The 24,557-nt window shown below is 37.8% G+C and overlaps 1 protein-coding gene across 1 annotated transcript in view; it reads left to right on the forward strand.

The window, feature by feature from the left end:
- Nucleotides 1-22,056, forward strand: part of LOC140238416 (GMP synthase [glutamine-hydrolyzing]-like) — a 104,012-nt gene extending 81,956 nt beyond the window's left edge. The window contains exons 15-20 of the mRNA XM_072318322.1: nucleotides 8,744-8,809; nucleotides 9,828-9,967; nucleotides 10,711-11,081; nucleotides 14,926-15,027; nucleotides 16,860-17,924; nucleotides 21,750-22,056. Coding sequence (XP_072174423.1) covers nucleotides 8,744-8,809; nucleotides 9,828-9,967; nucleotides 10,711-11,081; nucleotides 14,926-15,027; nucleotides 16,860-17,924; nucleotides 21,750-22,030 — 2,025 coding nt within the window. The 3' untranslated portion in view covers nucleotides 22,031-22,056. The remainder of the gene's footprint in view (nucleotides 1-8,743; nucleotides 8,810-9,827; nucleotides 9,968-10,710; nucleotides 11,082-14,925; nucleotides 15,028-16,859; nucleotides 17,925-21,749) is intronic.
- Nucleotides 22,057-24,557: the final 2,501 nt, after the last annotated feature.

The raw sequence follows: 24,557 nt of genomic DNA on the forward strand, positions 1-24,557 counted from the left end.
CACATGTTATATACACAAATTAGTTAATTTTCCCCTTTACAGTTTTGAGAAAGAAACAGACTAAAAATATGGAGTGAATGCCTATCTACTTGTGAGTGACCCTTTTCTTCTCTGAAAAATTGGACAATATGTCTTGGTTCAACAGGCTTCATTGCAAACAAACAGCCAGCTTTAACCTGGTACCAAAGTTATTATGACAAAAATCCAAACATTATATGGCACTGTATAATGCAGTTGAATATGTGTGCAGGGAAACTTTAAAATCCAGGTTTTTACCTGACCCTGATTTTTAAGAACAGATTTGTATGATTTTTTTTTTGTTTTGTCTAGATTACTTTTTCCCTTTGTTTTTTGTATCTACATTTTTTCCCTTATCAAACTTTGTTACTGTATTTTTGTTTTGTCAATGTTTCTTGTCGTGTTTGTGAATGCAATTTTTGTTTTGTATTTTACTTTTGTTGTTTTATACCATGTATGTTGATATAATATACGGACTCACTGAAAAACAGCCCTGAGGCTGATAGTGGGTTTTTTTAAACCGTATTGAAATAAATAAAACAAACAAACAAACAAACAAACAAGAAGAGGGGTATATCTGAGGGTCTCAATTCAGGAAAAACAAATCATGAGAAATCATTGAAATAGGGAGTCTTATAGTATTGTTGCCTGTTAAAATATTCTTAACTAGAGAAGCACTCTGAGAGCGCAGACCTCCGCCAAGCATGCTGCCCATTTCCACCCGCACTGATTTGTTCTTCCATAGAGATCAGTGATTTCCACCCATATGTACTGCATTGTGTGCTGAAAGCCACCCGATTTCCCAATATAAAAGCCTTTGTTACGTCATAAACCCTCAGCTGCACAGCGCGCCTCGCCCTAGCAGAAACTTAGAGCACGCACTTTAGTGCGCGCATGCAAACCTCAAATATGCGCAGCCTTAACTCGCAAGTTCATTGACCCTACATGCCAAAATATCAAAAAACCCTTCATAAATTCCCCCAAAATTATCTGAGCTCTACCAAAAATTAATCATTTGTTACTTGTGTCATTCTCAACCTTTCCTGCAAGTTTCATCCCAATCCGTTAACTACTTTTTGAGTTATTTTGCACACGGACAAAAGAACGAACGAACTAACAAACTAACAAACAAACCAACGGTAATAAAAACATAACCTCCCCCCTTGGCGGAGGTAACTAGGGATATAGAACTTTCAAATCATTCCTGAGCAGTCCTGTAATAGTGTCTTCAATAGGGGTTCTTTCACCCCTCCCCCCCCCCCCCCCCCAAAAAAAAGTCTCAAATAGGGGTAGTGCAGCTTCTTGGTGTTTTTTCCCGAGTCTCCCGACTGTTTACTGGGCATGTTTTACTGCAAAGTATGCTGGGCTGACCTTCTTTTCATAGGACATTTTGCTACATAACTGTATTGCTCATATGTCATGCTGCTTGTATGTATGATAGCAGGGTTAACCGGTCAAAAAGCTTGTGATATGAGGGAAATTTGATGGCTTCCCTTCCAAATCCTGTGATAGGGGGTCAAAATCCTAACCCACTTCCATCCTAATGGGGGATATCTCTAAGAATCTCTAAGAATCTGGAACAAGTACATGTGTGTATGATAGTTTACCTGAGTTGGGGAGGGGGTGGTTTAACTTGGTCTTGGCAGAAATAATGATCAGCATAAATAAATCAAGAACTGTGAGATATATCCTCCTTCTCTGATTAGTGTACAATCTTTCATTGATTTTATATGACTATAACAACACTTGGCTATACATTCCTCTAGGATAGGTTATTATTATTATTGTTTTTTTTTGTATGTGTTTTATTGGAATAAAAAACAAATCAATACATACATGAACATGTAAATAAGAACAATCATCGGGAAAAAGAGAGATATAAAAAAGAAAAAAAAAAGGGAAAAAAGAGGCAGCACTACCCATGTAATAGCAAATAGTTCTAGATGTGCTTTAAAAGCAGTCACTTTGTCTCATACAAGGTATTATCTATGTATAACAAATATGATACGATATATATTCTTAAAGAAAATTGGAAGTAGATAACACAAAGATAACATAGATTATAAATTTGTGTTACGTACAATTGATAAGAGGAAATAATTATAAAATGCCAAGAGAACCGTTCATCAACACCCACAGGAGGGCACGGGACTGATTTCTATGCATTTTATCACAGAACTGAACAATTATATTCAAGACATAATTAATTCTAATACATTTGGATATAACTGAAAAAAAACAAAACAAAACAAAACCCATATCACTTGAAAGGAATCTCGGCCCATACACCCCCACGCGTTGTGTCCCTTGGTACATCAATTCAAACAAATAACAAATTGAAAAGCATAACGATTATCATTATACATGTATTCAAAAAACAAATCTCCATTTCCGGAAATGTATAGAGAGCTTATTATTTTTCTTTGCGATACAAAATTCAAGTTCTTTATTGGTCATAATAAGGCATTTATATCCTTCGAAGCTTAGTGGTTTATTTTGAAATTTACATACATAAATATAGTATTTAAGTAAAAGAAACAAATACGTAATAAATTTATCATGTTCAAAACCGAACATTTTTTCAAAAGTTGAAACATTTAGCGGTTTATGAGTTTTCTGAATAATTAAGTTTATAGTTTCATTCCAGATGGGTTTAACAAGAGGACATTCAACAAAAAGATGTACATAGGTTTCAGGGTCAGTGTTACAAAATGAACAGTTTGGGGAGTCCTTTCTTTTGATTTTATACAGAAAATCATTCAAGGCAATGGCTCTATGAAATAACTTAAAATAAAAAGAACGCATTCGAGTACTTATTGTGCATTTAAAGTTATTTATATGAGTCTTTTTCCAATCAACTCCATCATGTTCATGGAGGGCATTCCAAAATGAAATTTGTCGTTCTGGAGTACATGATTCTAACATGCATATTTCGGAATTTTGGGAGTTTTCAAGAGCTTGCTTTTAGCGTCGTCAAATATATTGTCAGGGGTTAAGTCGGAAGTGACTAGCCAATCATCTGGTTTATTTCTCAATAGGAAATTGTATTTACGCCTGTCTTTTTTACTAATATCATAATCAAGAATAAGTTCTTCAAATAATTTGTAACCGGGGTGGGGAGGATTAAGTAAATCACTAATATATACAATTCCTTTGTCTAACCACTCTTCATACAAAAAATACTGCTTAGACTTAGAGGAGATATGTTTATTTAACCATATGCACTGACAAGAACCAAGTGCAGAGAAAACTGTATTAAACTCATTTTTAACAAAATTTTCTCTAAATATGTACTATGTTTGAAGAGATTCAGCTAATTGAGTTGATCTCAATTTGCTTAAGGCACTTGTCGGAGCATGTGATTTCCATAATATATCTTTTATAGTAGAAAAATTATTTAAACTTGACAATTCAATTGACTTCCACATGCTTTGAAAGTTGTCATCAAGAAGCATTTTGACCCATGACATTTTTTGAGCAACTGAGTATGTGTATGGATCAATCATTTTCAAACCTGCTAAAGAATAGTCATTACACACCAGTTGTCTTTAGACCCTATCCCTGCCACCATTCCACACAAATTTGTACAGTGTTGTATTCAGCTGTTTAAAAAATTTCTTAGGAATTCTAATACACAGCACGGAAAAAGAAATAAAGAATTTGTGGCAGCAATAGGGTCTTTATGACACAGATCTTCCCAACCAGAGATAAATTTCTTGTGCGCCAACAATGTAAGGTATTTTCAATGGATTTGAGTTTTATCTTATGGTTAAGTTCATATAACTGGTCTGAATTTACAGAAAAATGAATGCCTAAAGTTTTAAAAGTAGATTTATTCCACTTAAGTCCTGTCTCGGAAAATGGAAATCTTTGAGAACCTTTCATAGAGCCAATCCATATTGCTTCGGATTTAGAAATATTAAGTTTACAGCCAGAGCACTCAGAAAATAAAGCAATAATGTCAAATAATGCTCTAAAGGAGTTATCTGAGCCATCAATAAAACAAGTAGAGTCATCTGCTAACAAAGATATTTTCAGTTCGTTTTCTAAAACTGGGATACCTTTGATATTGGGGTTCTGTCGAATAGCAAGAGCCATAGATTCAATAACTAACAAAAATAAGTATGGGGATATGGGACACCCTTGGAAAATATCTCTTTCCATATCAATTGGTGTGGTCAAATATCCATAGTTCGAAACATAACTTTTTCTATCTGAATAAAAAACCTTTATCCAATCAATGAAATCATCGCTGAAATTAAATTTTCTAAGTACATGAAAAAGGAAATTATGGGAAACACTGTCAAAGGCTTTTTGGATATCAAGGAGAAGGATTCCACCAGGAATTTGATTTAATTCTGTATATTCAATTACATCGATAATTAGTCGGATATTATTTCCAATATTCCTTCCTTTCAAAAAACCAGATTGGTCTGGGTGAATCAAGTCTGAAAGACATTTTTTGAGGCGGTTTGCTAAAGTTTTGGCTAAGATTTTATAATCTACTGTTAAAGGATAGGTTATTATTGAAAGAGAAAGATCGTTATCATCTGAGGGCCAGTTGAATGGAAGGGAGACATGGATCCTATTTAACCCGTGTGCTACACTTGTACAATGTTGTATCAGGGGCTAAATGCAGTAGGCCCTACATACTATAAATGTGTCAACATGAATAGTGAAACTTCCATTCTGCAGAAATTGTATGAGTGCGGCAGAGTGTATGTGCACCAAAGGCAAGTCAGTAGCATGAATGTGAATTTAGTTGGCTCAGTGCATTCATGAGAAAGAAATGTCAACAACGGCTGTGATAACCTTTGTACACATGTGCAATGGAGATGCAGTTATACATGTACGGTAGTTGTATTCAGAAAGCATAGACTGTAAACAACAGTATGTTACACCACTCAACTGCTAAGAGTGTGTTTATCATGTTTGTGTGATGTGTGTGTATGGATGTGTGGACATGCATTAATACATCATGCTGGCCTGTTGCCTTTTCTGGTGCAGATATGATTTCCATTAGAATGACTGCAAATATTTCTTCAGCCCCAAGAATAAGAACAAGCTGTGAAAATCCATATGTTGTAGGTTTGGAAATCTGAAAAAAAAAAGAATTACACAGGCTCTACTTAAATAAGGCAGCATAATGTTTGTCATGTTTTCCATGATTTCATCATGTATACTGCATTAGGATGTTAAAACACTCAACCCTTTCGTATTTCCAAAAACAACAGCAATTTAAAGCACTTACTGTAAAAGTGGAAATTTTCACACACTTCGTGCAACCAGAAATTAGCACAAAAATAAAAGTAAGCAAATATTTTTGCATGCCATGTGTTTCTGTTCTTATTGTCTTCCTTCATAAGGCCAAAAAAAAAAATGTTTGTTTGCCCTTAATTGTCAAAACCCAAGAGGGTCGGTAGGTCGTTTTTTTTTTTATATATTTTTTTTTTTAATACAGGGTACCCTTTTTTCCATGTCAATGCACTCAAAACTCCAAGAGATTCATTCAAATTTACGTCTTGCCAGGGCCCGGTACGCGAGGCAAAAACACTCACTGACAAACACTTATAACGTTCATCTTTGTTAAATTTTGCAAACAGCTCCAAAAAAGTACCTTCCAGTGAAATGCTGGCAACTGAACTCCAAACAGTTTTGGTGCCATGACAGCTGGTAATAACGGATGCTGCAAAAGTAGCCATCTTGTGAAGGGCTGCACACTAACCCATTTTTTCTGCCGGTCCGACCTGTCTCTGTCGGACCGGTAAATGCCCCGTTTTACCATTTTTTACAGGTCCGAACAGAAAATTTACCGGTCAACAACACATTTCTTGCACAAGAAATTTAAAAATAAAGACAGGAAAAAATTAGAATGCTTGTTTGTGAATTAGTGTAAAATGATAATGAACACAATCAGATTGTATCAAATGCATTTGTGACTTTTTTCTAAACATCAGCGCACGAACTTGCTGCGTAACCTGCTCTTGGTGGTCAGTTGGATTGCGATGATTTAATGAATTATTTTAGCTGTCATATTTTCTGATGCACGCGATACAAGGGGTTCTTTATTTTTCTCCCGATAATCTCTTCGCATTTGTGCATGCGTTCTTGAAAGGTACACGACATGCAGGGCCGAATTCGCAATCCTTTTTGCGCCCATTTCCACCTCAAATATTAGCGGGATTGTGACGATTTCATAAATTACTTCGGCTGTAATATTTTATGATGCACGCGCCAAAAGGGGTTGGAAATGCGTCCTTTATTTTTTCCCGATAAACTCTTCGAATTTCGTAAGTGCGTTCTTAAAAGATGTACCACACGGCAGAATTCATGATACTTTTTTGCGCCTATTTCTACCTCAAATGTCAGCGGGATTGTGACGATTTCATGAATTACTTCGGATGATCTTTTGTGATGCACGCACCAGCTAGAATGGTTGAAAATGCGTTCTTTATTTTTCTCCCCATAATCTCTTCGCATTCCGTAAATGCGTTCTTAAAAGATATACGACACGGCCAAAAATCATGATTCTTTTAGCGCCTATTGTTTCCTCAAATTTCAACGGGATTGCGATGATTTTATGAATTATTATTCGGCTGTAATCTTTATGATGCACGGGCCAAAAGGGGTTGAAAATGTGTCCTGTATTTTTCTCCCTATAATCTCTTCGCATTTCGTACATGCGTATACGACACGGCTGAATTTACGATCCTTTTAGCGCCTATTTCTACATAATATAAGCGGGATTGCGATATTTCGTTAATTATTTCGGCTGTAATCTTTTGTGATACATGCACCAGAAGGGTTGAAAATGCGTTCTTTATTTTTCTCCCGATAATCTCTTCGCATTTGTGCATGCGTTTTCAAAACTATACACTGCATGCAGGGCCGAATTCGAGATTCTTTTTGCGCCTATTATTGTTTACTCAAATTTCAACGGGATTGCGAAATTTTCATGAATTACTACTCGGCTGTAATCTATATGATGCAAGCGCCAAAAGGGGATGAAAATGTGTCCTTTATTTTTCTCCCGCTAATCTCTTCCATTTCGTACATGCGTTCTTAAAAGGTATACGACACGGCCGAATTCACGTTCCTTTTTGCGACTATTTCTACCTCAAATATCAGCGGGTTTGTGGCGATTTCATTAATTACTTCGGATGTAATAAATCTTTTGTAATGCACGCACCAGAAGGGTAAAAATGTGTTTTTATTTTTCTCCCGATAATCTCGTCGCATTTGTGCATGCGTTTTGATAACCAACACGGCATGCAGGACTGAATTCATCCTTTTTGCGCCTATTATTTCCTCAAATTTCAACGGGATTGCGTTGATTTCATGAATTTTTATTCGGCTGTAATCTTTTATGATGCACGTACCAAATGTGTCCTTTTTTTTTCTCTCTCCTCTATAATCTCTTCGCATTTCGTACACTGCATGAGCTTTTGAAAGGTATACGACGCGGCCGGCCAAATTCATGATCCTTTTTGGGACGATTTCTACCTCAAATATGTAAGCGGGACTGCGATGATTTCATAATTTTTTTTTTCTCCCTAGTATCATCTCTTCACATTTTGTGCATGCGTTCTTAAAAAGTACACGGAAGGGCCGATTTTGTGATCCTTTTTGCGCCTATCTTCATTGTGAGATCATTCTGAACGAATGAAAATATTCATTTGTGAAATGACTGTGTAAAATGAAACTGAACGCAATCAGATCCATTTACTGTATCGCTGAATATCGAATATGTTCTTACTTTTCTAAAAATCGACACAAGTAAATTAGTTCTAACATGTCAACTGCCACGCTGCTGCGAAGCCGGGATCGGATCGTGAGTAAAATGACCCAGAAATGTGTGCGCTTCTAATTCTATCAATGCTTCTTTTGTCTGGAATGACCGCCGATCGCAAGCAAACGAAAAGCAGTACACTGTGCATGCTTTGCATGTATTGCATGGCATGGCAGTGCGTGAGCAGCGCCAATGCGCAAGCTAGCGCGAATAACTGGTCGCCAGTGTGCAGCCCTGTACTAAGTGCATACATGTGTACAATGGATTTCGTGCGCGTGCACGCATGTGAGCCAAAAAGGTAGCTACATAGCATGCAATGCATGCTATAAAACGTAGCCTGTGGACCCGCGCGGCCCGAACACAATTACGACGGGTCGATGAGATAAAAAAAAAAAAAACATTTTTAGACTTTTTTTTATTCTTTCTCTAGCTTAAAATGGATAATTTTGGGTTTAAAACCATTCACAAATTTGTAGAAGATGAAATTTGTGGAAAAAAATAAAGTTGAAAGAGCAAAAAAAAAAAAGAAAAAAAAAAAGCGACCCGAAATTTCCGTGATTTTCGGTCGGTCGCGAAGGGCAAACAAACCATTTTTTTTTTTTGGCCTAATTAAAAGCATGTAAAACTCTTCTTCCGGGCTGAGCGCAAAAAATCAGTTGCACAAAAATAGCCACTTTTACACCTGATATATACAGTTTGTGAATGTTTATTTGAAACATGTTTAGAATCCAATATATGTTCAGTGATTAGTACGTAGTTGCTATGAAAGACAAGGTAGGACAATGGTGTTTCAGTTCCTCTAGAAAATCAAGTGACCTTAAATTATATTTTGAATGTGAAAGCATTTCATAACCCTCTGTAGGGGCATGTCAGCATTATAAATTTATATTGTTTTTGTTTTAATTTTCCATGGAATGTGTATTGTTATTCCTGCAGGATACAGCCAGTAGTCAGTCAAGTGCTTCCCTAGAAATCCTACTTCGGCCAAGGAGAGCAGTGGAAGTAAGTGTGTGTACAGTCAAACCTGTCTTAATGACCATCTGGCTATATCTGACCACTTCTAAACTCTGTCCCAGAAACACTAGTTACATTCAGACAGTGATCCTTAACCTCGAGGATAAGTTTTATAAGGCCCCAGGTGTGGCATAGCCTATTTCTTTACGAAATGGCCATTTCCTCCTGAAATCAGTCTTTTCGTCAAAAATAATCATTGCATTAAGGAAATCAACCATGGATGCAACAGTTGGCGCCCATAGCTAGAACTTGTCCTCAAGATTTTTAGCTATCTTCGAGGTTTAGGATCACCGTCTGAACGTACCTAATTTTTGTGTTAAAGACATTGTATACAATTTTTGTAATGACTGCCTTTGTAGTCAGGCAACCACCTTATTTTTCTCCATGTGCATAAAGCAGCCACAACCTTTGTGCATGTGTGTGTGTTTTGTTGTTGTTGTTTTTTTTTTCTTTTCAGCCAAGTCATTCATTGAGAGTTGAAGAAACTAAGTGATAACTGTTCGTCATGCAATCATATATTCCAAAATATGTCCTTACTGTTTGCAGTGATGTATATGTATGGTGTGTACCTCACTCTGATGATGCATTTACATTCTGATTCAACTGAAAAATAAATGACCAAACTTGACAAAATTTAAAAATGCTTCAGGTAATTTGTCTGCACTTGGTTGCTATCACCATCATTTTTTTTTTTTTGTATAAAAACATGTGAAGCAATAATATCCCATGCTTTCCTATTTGAAGTTTTTAAAAACTTCAACAGTTTTATTTGTCTGATATCACTTGTTTTAGGTAACTTTGATATGGTGTGGAATTTTGCTGTCATCTTCCTCACTCAATTACTGGTAGACTATTAAAAAGAATATTGAGACATGGGACAGTGAACAAAATGGAATAACAGAGCACTAACGCTCTTTATAATCAGTACAGGGTCTAGATTGTATTTTTTTGTGTCTGTGTGTGTGCATGTTTTTGATTCTCTGATCATAAATTGTATTCCCTTCAGGCTTGGGAATGTGAATTTGAGCAAGAGGTGCAGACTTATGACGAGGAATGTGACAATGGTGCCACCAACCTCTTCCCATGCAGCCCTGGGCAGCTTAAGATAGCAGAATGTATAGGTGCAGACGGGGACACCTCGCAAATGCAAGTATTTTCTTTCCTCATCTATACATGATAGTTCAGTGATAGTGTCCACTGCCAATTATGAACCAGTAATTTCAGCTGTTACTTTGATGGTTGTAAAAACTTTGGGTGATGTTGAATTTCATAAAATTAGAAAAGAACCAAAAAGGAACAATACCAGAAGCTTGCATCAACATATTTCTAGACTGTTCAATTCAGTTACAAAACTACCGGGTATGCATCATTGTCATTGTGATCTGCACATTCTGACATTTTGTTATAAACAACTGTAGCATTGTAGGCCAGGGGCCCGTTTCATAAAACTTGTCATCAGTGACAACTTGTCATAGATGTGACAAGCTACAGAAATCCTTGCATCTGATTGGCTGAGAGCAAATTTGTCATAGAAATGTGGCACTTGTCACTGATGACAAGTTTTATGAAATGGGCCCCAAGTGTACTTCAGCCAGCCTTGATGATTAGTAATCACAGGGAGATAAAGTAAATGCCATTAGATTACTACATGTATTCACTTGAATCGGGTAAGTTTTTACAGGCACAGATCCCAGATATGTGTTTTGATATTTATTCTGTCTATGAAAGTTGTATCAAGCTAGCTGCATGTCTTGATTGATGATGAAGTTATAAAGAACTGTTAGAATAACTGATGTTTTGTCTAGTGCTCTCTGTATTAACAAAGAGATAATCTTTATTGTTTTTAATACTATTCATTATTGTGTTTGTTTTCTCTAATGCATCTCCAGATGTGACCCATGCCCCCAGAAATATTTTCAGAGCAAATTCAACAGATGTACCGTCTGTCACGAATGCTCGGAGTGTGGTGCCAATGAGAGAATCAAACATGACTGCACCGATGAGACGGACACAGTGTGTGAAAGCATTCTCCCACTGACACCAACCACCAAGTCACCTGATGTCAGCTCCACTACTCTCACCTCCTTTCATCCTCCGTCCTCTCATCCACCGACATCATCTCCCAGCCCCACTGCAACATCACCTGTTTCCATGACAACCGAGAAGGTGGCAATTGTGCCAAGCACTGATGGGGCAGTAGTGTCAGACAAGCCGACCGAAAACACAACCAAAGTTGAGCCCAAGCATGTGAAAAGCAAAGGTATGGTACAGGCGTGAGACTTTATCTCACTGCAGTTATTCCAGCTACTCCTTTAACCAAGCTCAGAACACCCTCATGTCATAACTGATGCCATGATAGCAAGTCCTGCTGGAATTGTATAGCAATTTCCCATGGCAGCAGCCAATGAGGAAGCTGATGTCATGCTGTTACCATGTCATTTGCCACTTCAGCAATTTTGCCATCGTTTTATTTTTTATTTTTTTTGATGAAACAGGACCATGGAAAAGCATGTATAGAGACATTAAAGGTGCATGGTCCCGGTGTTTTAGTCAAATGCGTACGCGGTCGCACGGCGCAAGTTTCCTATAGAGACCTACGCTATCGACTCCTCTTTGGCACCTACGCTTTGGCCCACTTCCCCGAGTCCAAAGAAGTCCGATTCACTGTAGTCAGTGGTCGGATCACAGTTCGGCTCATGATTCGGCTGAGGGGGATGACAGCTTTAGCAAACTTCTTTTGTGATGTCATAATAACAAGCACATATGCACGCACCCTGGCATTACTACAGACTGCGTGATGCGCAGAGAAGACAACGAAGGCAACGTTTCTTGGCAACACCTACGCACTTTATTCTTGATGACAGCTCAACTTCGGTAATCTTCGTATCGATGCTAACGGTGATCGGCAGTATCAACAGCGCCATCTACACTACCGGGACTATGCACCTATAAGCAAGGTGCACTTTGAAACACATTTACAATGCTGTCAAAATGAAAGGAATATTGCATTGAAAGATGACAGAATTTATGCACTGCAGGGAAGAGACTGTTAATGGTACATGCTACAAGAAGATAACATTACAGGTGTTTGTAAGGATCCCAGCATTTCTTCTACAGACTGTGTATTACACTATACATACAGTAAAGACAGCAGCAGGGATATTGTGGCCTAGTAGGGATTCATCTCATTCCCCCGAGTTCAAAAATATACTGTATTTATGCCTTGTCCTCAAAGTAGTGCAGGAGGCATGGCAATATCTTTTTGGTTGTCCATCCATCTAAAATATGTCAGTCCATAATTGATTTGACAAAACTTGTCTTGAGAACCATTAACCCTAAAAGGGCCGGGGAGCAGAATCCGCCCCCCCTCGACGTTTTGTGCTATAGTTCTGTAATGTGAGAAGGCCTCATCGCAAGGCTTCTTGACTTTGTTTGTTCAAGTCTCGCACAACTTTTGAGACCAAATTTATAAGTCAGTGCATACTCTTGCGAAGCCACGCCCATTTTTGTAATGGAATATCGCCCCATAACGGGCACAATTTTGTGATTTTGTATGCATTTCCTATGGAAAACAGTGCTCTGTCATGAAAGTCATAAAAACCTCATTATTTTTACAATTAATCACTTTCATTGATTACTTTTATGCTAATTATGGTAGAAAAGTGGTCAGTGAAAATTTCCAATAAAAAACAAAGAAAAACAAAGTTGAAAAACAAAGAAATACATAAGAAATTCTGAAAACAATGAAATACGTAAGAATTGAAATGAGTTTTGGAAGTTTTTGTGATGAACAATTGTTGAATATGCTAAAACAGATTTACAGATAAAAAAAAATAGACTCTCAATGCTTTTAGTTAGGCTAAAATATGATATTGAGGTTAATTTGCATAATTAAAATTAGTAATTGATTGTTTCAAAAAATCTTATGACACAATCTTGTAGATTATGATGTGGGTCTCACGCATGCAAAATTTCATTGCGATCGCACCACCGATGGCCGAGATCTTGGGAGGGGGGGGGGGGGGGGGGGGACTAATCCCTCCCTCGGTCTTAGCATAGCCAAAAAAAGCCCGGTCCTTTTAGGGTTATAGGTACCTAAACAACACTTGGCATATGTAGGACCCTGTGTATGAGTGGAAAATAAAATAAAGGACCAAAGTTTTATTTCATCTCGATTGGGGCATTATGAGAACAGAAATATGTGCATTAGTTTTACCTCTTTTCTAATCTCTGTTCTAAACAACATCTATAATTTAGTTTAAATTTGCACATGTTGAAATACAGCTTGTACTTACGAGAATGGCTAAACCTTTTTTCTTTTCTTTTTTTGGTCTCTAGATTTCATTTTTGAAAAACGGGTGCTAAGCATGACCACAAACACAGAGGAATGTCAGATATCCCATTGTGATACTTCAGAACCCAAACATGCATTTGTCTGGATAATGAAGTGTTATCACTGTACGTGTAACACCTCCCTGATACAAATGCACATAATGCTACAATCTACTACACTGAAGTTGAGCTGAACTGCTCATGTTTTGTCTGTGTCATGCACAAGTGGGCGTGAATTTGTGTGTATATCTGTGCATTGTGTGTGGGCTTGTGACCATGAGGGGAGTATGGACATTGTTCACTGGTTATTAAACACCTTATTTTGCTATCTAGATCCAAAATATGAGGAAACACACAAGAACTGTGCATAGCATAGAGCATGTGGTAGGCATGCAGAACAAAGCAAAGAGCCCACACTCTCTTTCATTAGAGTATTACTCATACTGTGTGCTACAGCTGTGGACTTGATCCTTACTCCGCCTGACTTCAAAACAATGTACATATGTAAATATAAGTGAACATCAATAAAATGGGTGAACATTCATAGATATGTTTTGTAAACCACTTGATATGATACTACTTTTTAAAACTTTTATTCTGTACTACAAGTTGATTACTGTAAGACGAGGAATGTTCGCGTGCATTTTGATTTCGCAAATTTCGCGAGCGCCAAGATTTGCGAAATTAAAATGCACGCAAAATTTCTTGTTTACACTATATGCATTGAATGCCAGTGGCAATTCGCGAAAATTTCATGCCACGAAAAAGGCCATTGGCTCCAATTCGTGAAAATTTCGTGCCGCAAACATATCATGTTTTACAGTATTGGGCCCTCATTATTATTTCAAGTATCCCATGCTTGTCATCGGGCCATTTCTACTTTGTTTAATTATTTTCACTGTGATATGATATCCATGCATTTTGACAAGCCTACCTGTCTAGACAACTCTTTGTTGTCTCAGTGTTGCTGATGTAGATTTTGTGGTTTTTAGCTGATGCATTTTCATGTCTAATCGTGTAAAGTAATTCAAAGTTAGACGGAGAAGGGACAGCTGACACCAAAATTACATATGTTGATATATTTTAAAGGTAATCATATGAAAGTTTGTGTTTTAACCCGTTGAGGATGAGTTATGAGTATACTTGGGCAAGCGTCTATGGGAAGTGCATGTTGTAGCAAAATCGAACTGTCCTCCATGGGTTGAGGTTGCATCCTGTGTATGATATGGCGACTTGCCATAGTTATCATGCAATTTGTTTGATTTGCATTAAATCCATGCTGTAAATCTTTATAAAATGAAATGAAATGAAAATGATCTAAAAGAAATGAATGTTGGATACACTATTGTGTTCTATCTTTATCCTGACTATGTTTGCATCAAATACTATCAGTACATTCATTTAGCTATTCACTTGCAGCATGAAATTTTGTCCGTAGGTGTGGATGTAACCACTTGCAAAGCGATAGTATAGCAATGATAATTACATTCTGCGTTAGATGATACAACATAGTCATCCTTATATGTTGTCAGAACAAACAAAAACAAAAGAAAAAAAAAACATTAGTCCATTGAGAGTCCGTTGAGCAAGTACCTGTGTGTCTTACTTGCCCAGCTAATTTGAAATTTTTTGCCAAAGTGTCAATCAATTAAATGTTTTTGTGATGTAACAGTGTATGCCTTAGGTATTTGGTAGTGATGGTTCTTACATTCTAAATGAGTAAATATTTATCTAACTAATGTTTTGTTTGACTTGTTCCCTTTTCTGTACAGGAGAAAATGTTCCCCTAGCTCTTGCCATCACTGGATGGATGGTAGCTCTGATCCTTCTTGTCATCCTTATCTGTACCTGCCTGCAGTTTAAAAAGAAGGGAGGTATGAAACACTTGTTTAAATATCATTTACACAAATTTTATAATTATTGTCCCCGCCGAACGAGTTCGAGCAGGGGACTATGAAACGGGCTCCGTACGTGTGTGTGTCCGTGTGTCCGTCCGTCCGTCCGTCCGTCCGTCCGTCCGTCCGTCCGTCCGTGTGTCCGTCCGTCCGTGTGTCCGTGTGTGCGTCCGTGTGTGATCAAAATCTTCAATTTGCTACTTCTCTGTCATTTATGAGCCAATTTTGATTCTGTTTGCTTTATATGATAGCACTACATGGGAGCTTTGAAACTTCTACACAGAATTTCAGTCGTGACCTTTGACCTTGACCTTTGACCTATATTGTACATTTTGCTTCAAAATGCTACTCCTTCGCCATTTCTAACCCGATTTCAATTCCGTTTGCTTTATGTGATGACACTAGGTGAGGGCTTCAAAACTTCTACACAGAATTTTGACCTTTGACTTCTTTGACCTTTGACCTTGATTTTTTGACCTATATTGTACATTTTGCTACAAAATGCTACTCCTTCGCCATTTCTAACCCGATTTCAATTCCGTTTGCTTTATGTGATGGCACTAGGTGAGGGCTTCAAAACTTCTACACAGAATTTTGACCTTTGACTTCTTTGACCTTTGACCTTGATTTTTGACCTATATTGTACATTTTGCTACAGAATGCTACTCCTTCGCCATTTCTAACCCGATTTTGATTCCGTTTGCTTTATGTGATAGCACTAGGTGAGGGCTTCAAAACTTCTACACAGAATTTTGACCTTTGTCTTCTTTGACCTTTGACCTTGATTTTTGACCTATATTGTACATTGGCTACAAAATGCTACTCCTTCGCCATTTCTAACCCAATTTCGATTCCATTTGCTTTATGTGATGGCACTAGGTGAGGGCTTCAAAACTTCTACACAGAATTTTGACCTTTGACTCCTTTGACCTTTGACCTTGATTTTTTACCTATATTGCACATTTTGTTACAAAATGCTACTTCCGGCGGGGACATATGTTACGCACCGCGTAATTTCTACTTTTCCTTGTTGTGACTGATATATGCATGGACAGCTGATAGTCAAAGATAGATTGGACCCTCATGCCACCTACCTATCAGTTGGGAACACCCCAATTATTTTCCTTATGTGTATTGGTATTTACCTCCCTACCTGTGTAACAATATAGTCTACAATACAAAAAATGATAGTTGTACCACTGAATAAGTAGAAGGTAATTTTTTGATATATTTTGTTTTAGTCCTTGGGATATATTAGAAGGAAATGGTATAAGTAGTCATGGCAGTGGCAGTGATGACCCAATTGGCTGCGTAAATGGGGGGGGGGGGGAGGGGAGCCAAGTTTGGGTGGAGCCCCACGGTTAAAATTGACATCTTTTCAATTTAACCCTTATTCTGCTTTGTTTGCCAATTGGCATAGCTGTCTGGAAATTAATGAGGATAACATATTGGGATGAGCATTATGGTAAAAACATTATTTCAATCACCATATTTTCTTTCAAATGGATTCTGATAAAAAAAGGCGGAATGCAGAGGTTATCAGAAGGTTCATGTGATTGCCATGGAGAACTTAGACATGGCTATAGTGCCCTAACACTGTCAAGTTTTATCATTACCTCTCTATTTTTGATAGCAGAATTGGTACATTATAGTGTGTGGAGGCGAGTAAAGAAGAATGCCATGTTGTGAACTGTTAAGTGTTGTGATGAAAAGACCCTGATAGACTCTTACATAAGAGGGTATTTCTTAATGACTTCTGAGTCGATTATCTATTAAGAATAGTATCTTGGCCTATTACTTGCCTTTCGCAGACAATGGAATGGCCACTGCAGACTCTCGCCAACAATATTCATCCCGTAGAAATAATCCTGAAGGCAGTGTGTATGTTGCTGTACCTCAGGAACTATCAGACATCAATGACAATAGACCAGTTGTGTCCAGCCCCTCAGATGAAGGGTACAGTCCATCCTTCTTCTCGTCGCTGCTTGATAGATTTGTAGTTCAAGATAAACCCAAGCTGAAAAAAAGGACAAATAAAACTGCTCTTCAGAAGAAGGAGGAGGAGGACAAAAGCGAAACAATGATGCTGCGGAATATCACTCCTAAATCAGAGCCCATTCAAAATGGGAATGATAGTAATGCTACCAGGACTATCCATGCAGAGGTGCACAATGTCAATCCAGAATCTCAAGCTGCTGATAAACTGGCTGGCAATGCAGAGACAATGAACCCCTCAATAGAAGACCATGAGTGGATTGCTCAAAAAATTCCAGGTGAATCTAATAACTTGGATGGGAATGCAGACACTGTAAAACACTCTGTAGAAGGCCCTGATTGGATTGCTGAAAAAGTTCCAGGTGAATCTCCAGTCAGAGAGTTGCATCAACAGTCCGGAAGTCCTCCGGGCAAAGCAGAACCAGGTGCTGTAGAGGAAGACGATGAAAAATGGTTTGCTGAAAAAGTACCGGCATCAAAGCATGCTTCCGATGCTGATCAAATGGAAATGGGCAAACAAAGTGAACTTACTGAGGTCCCAGGTGAAGATGATCTGCCTGATAATCTTCACGAAGTTGATCAGGAAAGAGAAAGTAGCGATGCTGGGTCAACCTCAAATGCACCTACACCAGCATCTGAAGCGCCATCTACTGTACGTGCGACTACTCCTACGACATTGCACAAGGGAGAGGGAGATGGCATGTCTGAAGATGTGAAAAGAGACGGGCCAAGACATCACAAACCTGCTCCTGAGCAGAAGACTAAAAATGAGAAGAATGCTGGGCAGACAAGGAAGCATTTCAAATTGCCACATTTTAAGTTGCCCAAAACAAAGACAGACAAACCAAGAGACCCCCCATCACCACTTGGAGAGAAGGCAGGTGAGTTTGATGATGGTATGTGATATTTTTGCCATACAAATGTCTTTTGAAATGGGATAGAGATGTGTTTTTCTGCCTCCACCTGCAAGGGCATTGAGGTGCTATTGGTATAAATGCATGTAAACTTCTGATACAACAAAACACAACTGCCCTTGATTTTTATGCAAAATTGTTACCTTGTGATATAAAGTACTGGCAAACAAGTTTTGATGAGATACTTGGAACTGGATAATCTCTTGTTCGGGTGGACCCCCATAGGGTGCTTCATATGTACACAAATGCAGTACTTTGGATGGTTGCTATACATATAAGGCATAATTTACCATTTTCAGATGAAAACAAACCCACAAAACTCCAGTATTTGTGCTTTGAAATAGTTCTTATTCAAATGTGAGTAAGGGATAGAAACAACCATCATAAAAATTTGAATCAGTAGAATTGATCAGTATTTTATGATTTACAAAATGTGAACAATAGTTATGATAAAAATGTTTCCAGACTAAACCTTCTACTTTGGTTTATTGAGAAAAAAAAATATTGATATCTCCTTATATGTTAGGCTTTTTTACAAAAATGTTATATGGTAGGATATTTTGTGGTACAGCAGACCTACACGTATGCATCAAGTGTGATATCTTGAACATTTTTGAATCACTGCTCCCAAAGGTAAACAGGACCATTAAGCAGATGACAGAGACATTGTATATGAAGCTTATGTTTCTGTCGAATACGGAGTATTTTGAAAATTGAGTGTGTACGCCTGTATTTGTAAACTATCTTGTATGAATATTCACTTTATTTGTCAGTCTGATAGTGTGAACTTGTGAAGAAAGAGAGGTGGTAGGGAGGGGAGAAAACATCCTCATTTCCAATGGGAAGCTTTTGTCTCATGAAATGACTTTAATTAAATTGGAACCTGGCCAACATCCTCATGCAACTTCTTCACTTTTGCCTTTTCTGACTTTTCTATTAGATAAAGAACATCCTATCCCCCTACACAATTCTTTTGTAATCCCATTTTGTAATTGTTTTCTACATTGTGGTCAGAGATATCATTACATTGTTATGGCTTTCTTACATTACAATCAGTGTGCTGTATAGTAGTACAGCTTGTGAAGCCAGTAGAGTGTTTTGATAGTAAGGATCATCTCTTTCCCTAAAATAAAGGGGGGGGGGGAGGGGGAGGGGGCATCCGACCCCATGTGTGGTTTTTTCTTCTTCTGTGATCATTTCTTAACAGAAAAAAAAAATTCACCTCAAAGCTTTTGTAATATTTGACCCTTTAATCTTTCACATTTTCTGGTACCTTTCCAAGGTATTTTACAAATATAGAATAACGATTATCATGCCACGGGCATCACACAGTGGTACACACAATCGCTCTTATAATGTTTGTAAGTCTGTTTTTCAATTATGTGAATCATGAATTCCCAATCCTGGAATATGTGTGCGAATTATAAATGTCAAGGTCACAGTAAGTTTTTACGGTTCTTTTTTTCTCACTCTTTTTCAGTAATGCATCTGCATTGTACTTCAAGTTCTTATCGATAAGTTTTATTTCCTTTGTTCATAATTTCATGGAAATTATAACCTTTTACATGATCTGTGAAAACAGAGAAAACAAAAGAAAACTTGTTAATTTATCTAATCATATCAAATATCATTTGCAGACATGAACAGTAATAAATGTGGGGAATGGTTTTTAGAATTGATCATGCTCTATGTTTCCTTTTCACCCCCCCCCCCCCCATCTCATTTTCTCTTCTCTTCTCTCTCGCTGTATTCTTCTTACTATCCATTTTCCACTATTGTACTATTTGGATGTTTCTTGAGGATTGACAGATTAGGCCAAGATAACAGAGTTGTAAGTATGAAAAAAGAGAAAAAAAGAAAAAAAGAAAGAAAAATACTATAGAAATTGCCAAGACAATTAAAACAAGGCAGGTGCCATAATGTGTCTCACCCATTCGTGTTAAAGAAATTGTATGCGAATGGGATATTTAAACATATACAAAAAAAGAGATTTAACAGATAAAGAGATATAAAAGGGTAAAAATTTATAGCAAAAAAGAAACGTGCCATAAAAATTTAACATTGGGCCCTTAAAGTTCATTGACCCCTGCCTGTGACCTTTGACCTTGTGACCATCCACTCCCCAAGGGACATCTACCATATCCAAGTTTGGTCACAAACGTACGTATGGATCAAAAGTTATGACCCATAATAGAAACTCGCCATAAAAACTTAACATTGGGCTCTAAAAGTTTGTTGACCCATGCTTGTGACCATTGACCTTGTGGTGACCATCCATTCCCCAAGGGACATCTACCATCCAAGATTAGTCACAAATGGAGTTATGGATCAAAAGTTATGACCCATAATAGAAATGCGTCATAAAAACTTAACATTGAGCTCTAAAAGTTTGTTGACCCCTACTTGTGACCTTTGACCTTGTGGTAATCATCCACTCCCCAAGGGGCATCTACCATCCAAGTTTAGTCACAAATGGAGTTATGGATCAAAAGTTATGACCTATAATAGAAACGCGCCATAAAAACTTAACATTGGGCCATAAAAACATGTGGCCCTAAAGTTCATTGACCCCTGCCTGTGAGCTTTGACCTTGAGGTGACCTTCATACATGATAAAATGTGAAACTTTGTATGACCCCTCTTCCCTCGAAGTTTGATTGCAATTGAAGCCCAGAGTAAAGAGTTATTGAAGTTTTTGTAGCGTTACGGACTGACGGACAACGGATGGCCAGACGCCGCAGGCGATCTTTAGTCTCCCCTCACCTCCGGTGGGCTCGACAAAAAATGACTTGGGTATACATGTACACCATGTAGCTGCTTCTGATGTTTTTACAATGTTTGACCCTGTTGTAATTAGTTTTCTTACCAAAAACAGACAAACAAACAAACAACAGCATTTCCATGGACTACTAGTACAGGAACATTTAGGCCCAAATACAAATTTGTGCATAAATTTGCATGATTGATTTTGCAGTCTTGTTCATTAAATTTACAATATGCGTGCTTACTTTGCTGTCACATGCTCCATAACCAAGATAGGGAGTCTGCCCCCTTTACAGTGTATGCACAGCCCCGACCCCCTTATGTAGTATTATTAAGGGTATGTGTATGCTTGCTCTCTTCCTTTGAAAGCACCCCCTATTTCAGGGCTGCTGAAATTACTGAACCCACCTTACGCAGGCTTCTCACAGACTTTTCCTGCTTTGAACACCCCCACCCCCCCCCCCCCCCTAAATCTAAATCCAAAACACTGCCCAATGCACCCAAAGGGAAGCTCAAGTGAGCTCTCCTTTCCATTCTTTGGGCCAATGTTTCTACTTTTGAGATTAAAGTAATCTTTACTGTTTCTCTGAGCTTTTTATTAAAATGGGCAACAAAACAAAAATATACGATCCACATAAGATTTCACACTGTGCAGATATATATTTCTGTCCCTGCTCTTCCAACATGAAACATGAAACAAGGTTATTATGTGTAGTAAATTGATTCATAGTAAATAGGGCTAAATAAGTTTGTAATTTCAGTGTACAATCCTGTATTTACTTAATGATTGTGAATCAAATTAGAAAATGACATTAAAGAAAAAGCTATATTTTGACAGTTTTCCTGACTTAAATTAATGGAGTTTAAATGTGGAGGCCAGGGAAAATGGTTGTTCTGGATGTTACAGGTGTACCCTATTTAGATTTTGTTGACATGGGCTGTTAAACTTAATTCTTTTTCTATCTGCCTCTTTCTCCCTCCTCTCTCTCTCTCTCTGTATGCCTGCATCTTTTTTGTATTGCTCTGCTAGGTGATATAATTGCGGAGGAGTGTCTCGAGGAGGTGGCCTATAGTCTGAATCTGAAGAAGACTGGCAGGTTGTGTAGAAGTCTTGGTCTCACGGAAACAGATGTTGAAAACCTGGACTATGAACATAGAGCCCTCCGAGGATCTGAAAGACTCTTCAAAATATTGGTGGATATCCGTGGGAAACAAGGCAAGCACTTCACTTATGAGAGATTAATACGTGCCCTACATAAATGTGATCAGTCAGATTTAGCTCACAAACTTGCAAAAAAATATAGTTTATGAAGCTGGTGTGACTAATGAAGAGCAATTAGTGAACATATTTTATGCCTCTTTAATACTGAAAGGGTGCTGGAGGAACTATGACCCTGTCTACAGTGAGTGAAAGGGCCGGGCTCAGCCACTGCCGAGCCCAGCCTTCATTTCACTGTAAAGGCGCAAAAGGCCAAATGCGGTACCAAAATCGGCTGCGCATTTGGTGAAGCTCTGGAGGTAGTCTTGGCCACGGCTCGGCCCAGCCTTTTCTCACTGTAAACACAAATTGGGCCAAATGTGGTACCAAATTGCGACTGGCACACTCCCAGTAATAATTGTTTGTTTTACAAGCACAGCGCCACTATGACAAAATATTGAAAGGTTTGAGTTGATAGCCTGGGCCGAGCCCTCCACTGTAAACAGACAGAATTGCGGGGCTGAGTACTGCAATTGAGGCCGGACTCAGCCTGGGCTCAGCTCGGGCTCGGCCCATCCCTTCATTGTAAATGGGGCCTTAGTTTTCAGGTCATATGTTCACCCAATTGGCCGCCTATCTGTCTGTTTGTCTGTCTGCCTGTCTGTCCATCCATCCTGAATATCATATCACAGTTAAAGAGAAGAACTTGTGCTATACTTTCTTGATGATGAGTTGATGAGCTGACTGGACTATGTTCAATTTTTTTTTTTTTTTATTAAGATATATTACATATATGTTTATTGTTTTTATATTATATTTGAGGGTTTTTTTCTATTCTCAGTCTTTAATTTGGGGCAATGATGCTCTGTTCAGTTTTACGTAGAGGGAAAAATTGATGTCGTTGAAATATGTCAGACTATGACAGCAATCAGTGACAAGAGGTTGGAGAATAACTGTGGTGAACAAGCTGTGGCGAGACATAATATCATTTTATTTCCACAATGTGAGGATTTAATGTAAGCACGTGTTTAAGCTGTACGAGTACAATTGCATGGTTACAGGTCATTATTACAAAGGTTCCTGAATCCAAAATTTAAATAAGATCTGTTAATCCGAAGGTTCATTTATCTGAAAATGAAATAAGATGTGTTCATCTGAAAATGCAAAATGGTTCATAAAATTTTCTTTATAATGTAGCATCAGAATACTATAAATGTGGACATTTTTGTAGTGTTGAAATTTTGATGCATTTCACGCGATCACGGGCCAGTGTGAAAAGAAAATGTGAATCGTTTTGCACATCGTATGTTCAACTAATACATGTTGTGATTCCACAGAATTAAAAGTACACAAAACTCATCTTGCCCAGCCACACACAAAAATGACCTCTTTAACAGTAATGCCACAAATCTTCAGATTAACTAAACCCTCTTTCACTTTGGATTAACAGAACCTCTTGATATAAAGGGACGAAATTTGTGTGTTTCGGAATAATGAACCTTTAGAATAACGAACCTTATTTCATTTCAGAGTACTCTCAATAACTCTCTTAATCACAAATATCACCCCAATTACATTACAATTCATTTTCATGGAATCACAAATAAGTGTGCACATGTTACCACTAGAATACTGTTGTTGTTGTTTTTTTCTTTTTCCATTGGTTAATGCTCTGAAGGTCATTTTCATTAAGGTAATGTTTTCTATTTTACCAGTACCAGAACTACCAGTACTACTGTATGTGAAAATCCTGGTAGTACTGCATGACATAGTTACTGCATCTTGGCTGCAATAATACTGATACTAATTTTTCATACCAACTGTACTCAACATTTTCTCCTGAAAAATAGTTGATGATTTCATCTGTTGATGGCTGGTTCTTGCAGTGATTTTTTTACAGTTCAGCTGTTCGTCTGATTTGCACATTTTGTCACAGAGGGAAGTACATCAATGCTATAAACCACAAAATTCACATCAAAATTCACATGACAGTTAGAATGGCCATACAGCTTCTTGTGAACCGCTTGTGTTTTCCGCTTCAAAGCCCTGTTTTATGAAGAGTTAAACTTGATTATTGAGTCTATAGCAGCCTGTGTGATAAGGAAATTAAAAATCAATTATCTTTTGATAGAACATGGCCCAGGTGAGACCAACCATATTTTTTTTTTTCAGGGGGGGGGGGGGGTGGAGTTATTGTGTTTTCTCTGAAGACATTTCCCTCCAATTTCCCTCAATGCTTTACCTCAAATTGACAAGACAATAAAATCATTATAGTGTGCCCAGTGACTATGGCCATACAGCTTCTTGTGAAACAATTTGAGGACTTTGAAGATTAGTCAGAATGATATGCACAGTGATTGTTTATTTCTGCTGTTGAGGTTCACTTTGGCTTCTTAGAGAACTCAGCAAAAGTACTATGAAGTGAAATAAGAATGGCACACATATAAACTGACATTAACTTATTTTTTCATTTGTCTCTAGTACTACTTGGCAGTAAGCACCTTGATTATTTGCATTCAAGATGAATATGTTTTTTGCCTTATTTTTAAACAGAAAGTTACTGTAAGTACTGCTTTCTGTACCTCTGATGATTTATCATCAATCTAGAAAAGTCAGTGTAAATGTAGAATTAGAAGTAAT

Source organism: Diadema setosum, chromosome 15 (genome assembly GCF_964275005.1).
Source record: "Diadema setosum chromosome 15, eeDiaSeto1, whole genome shotgun sequence".
In the NCBI taxonomy this organism is placed as follows: domain Eukaryota; kingdom Metazoa; phylum Echinodermata; class Echinoidea; order Diadematoida; family Diadematidae; genus Diadema; species Diadema setosum.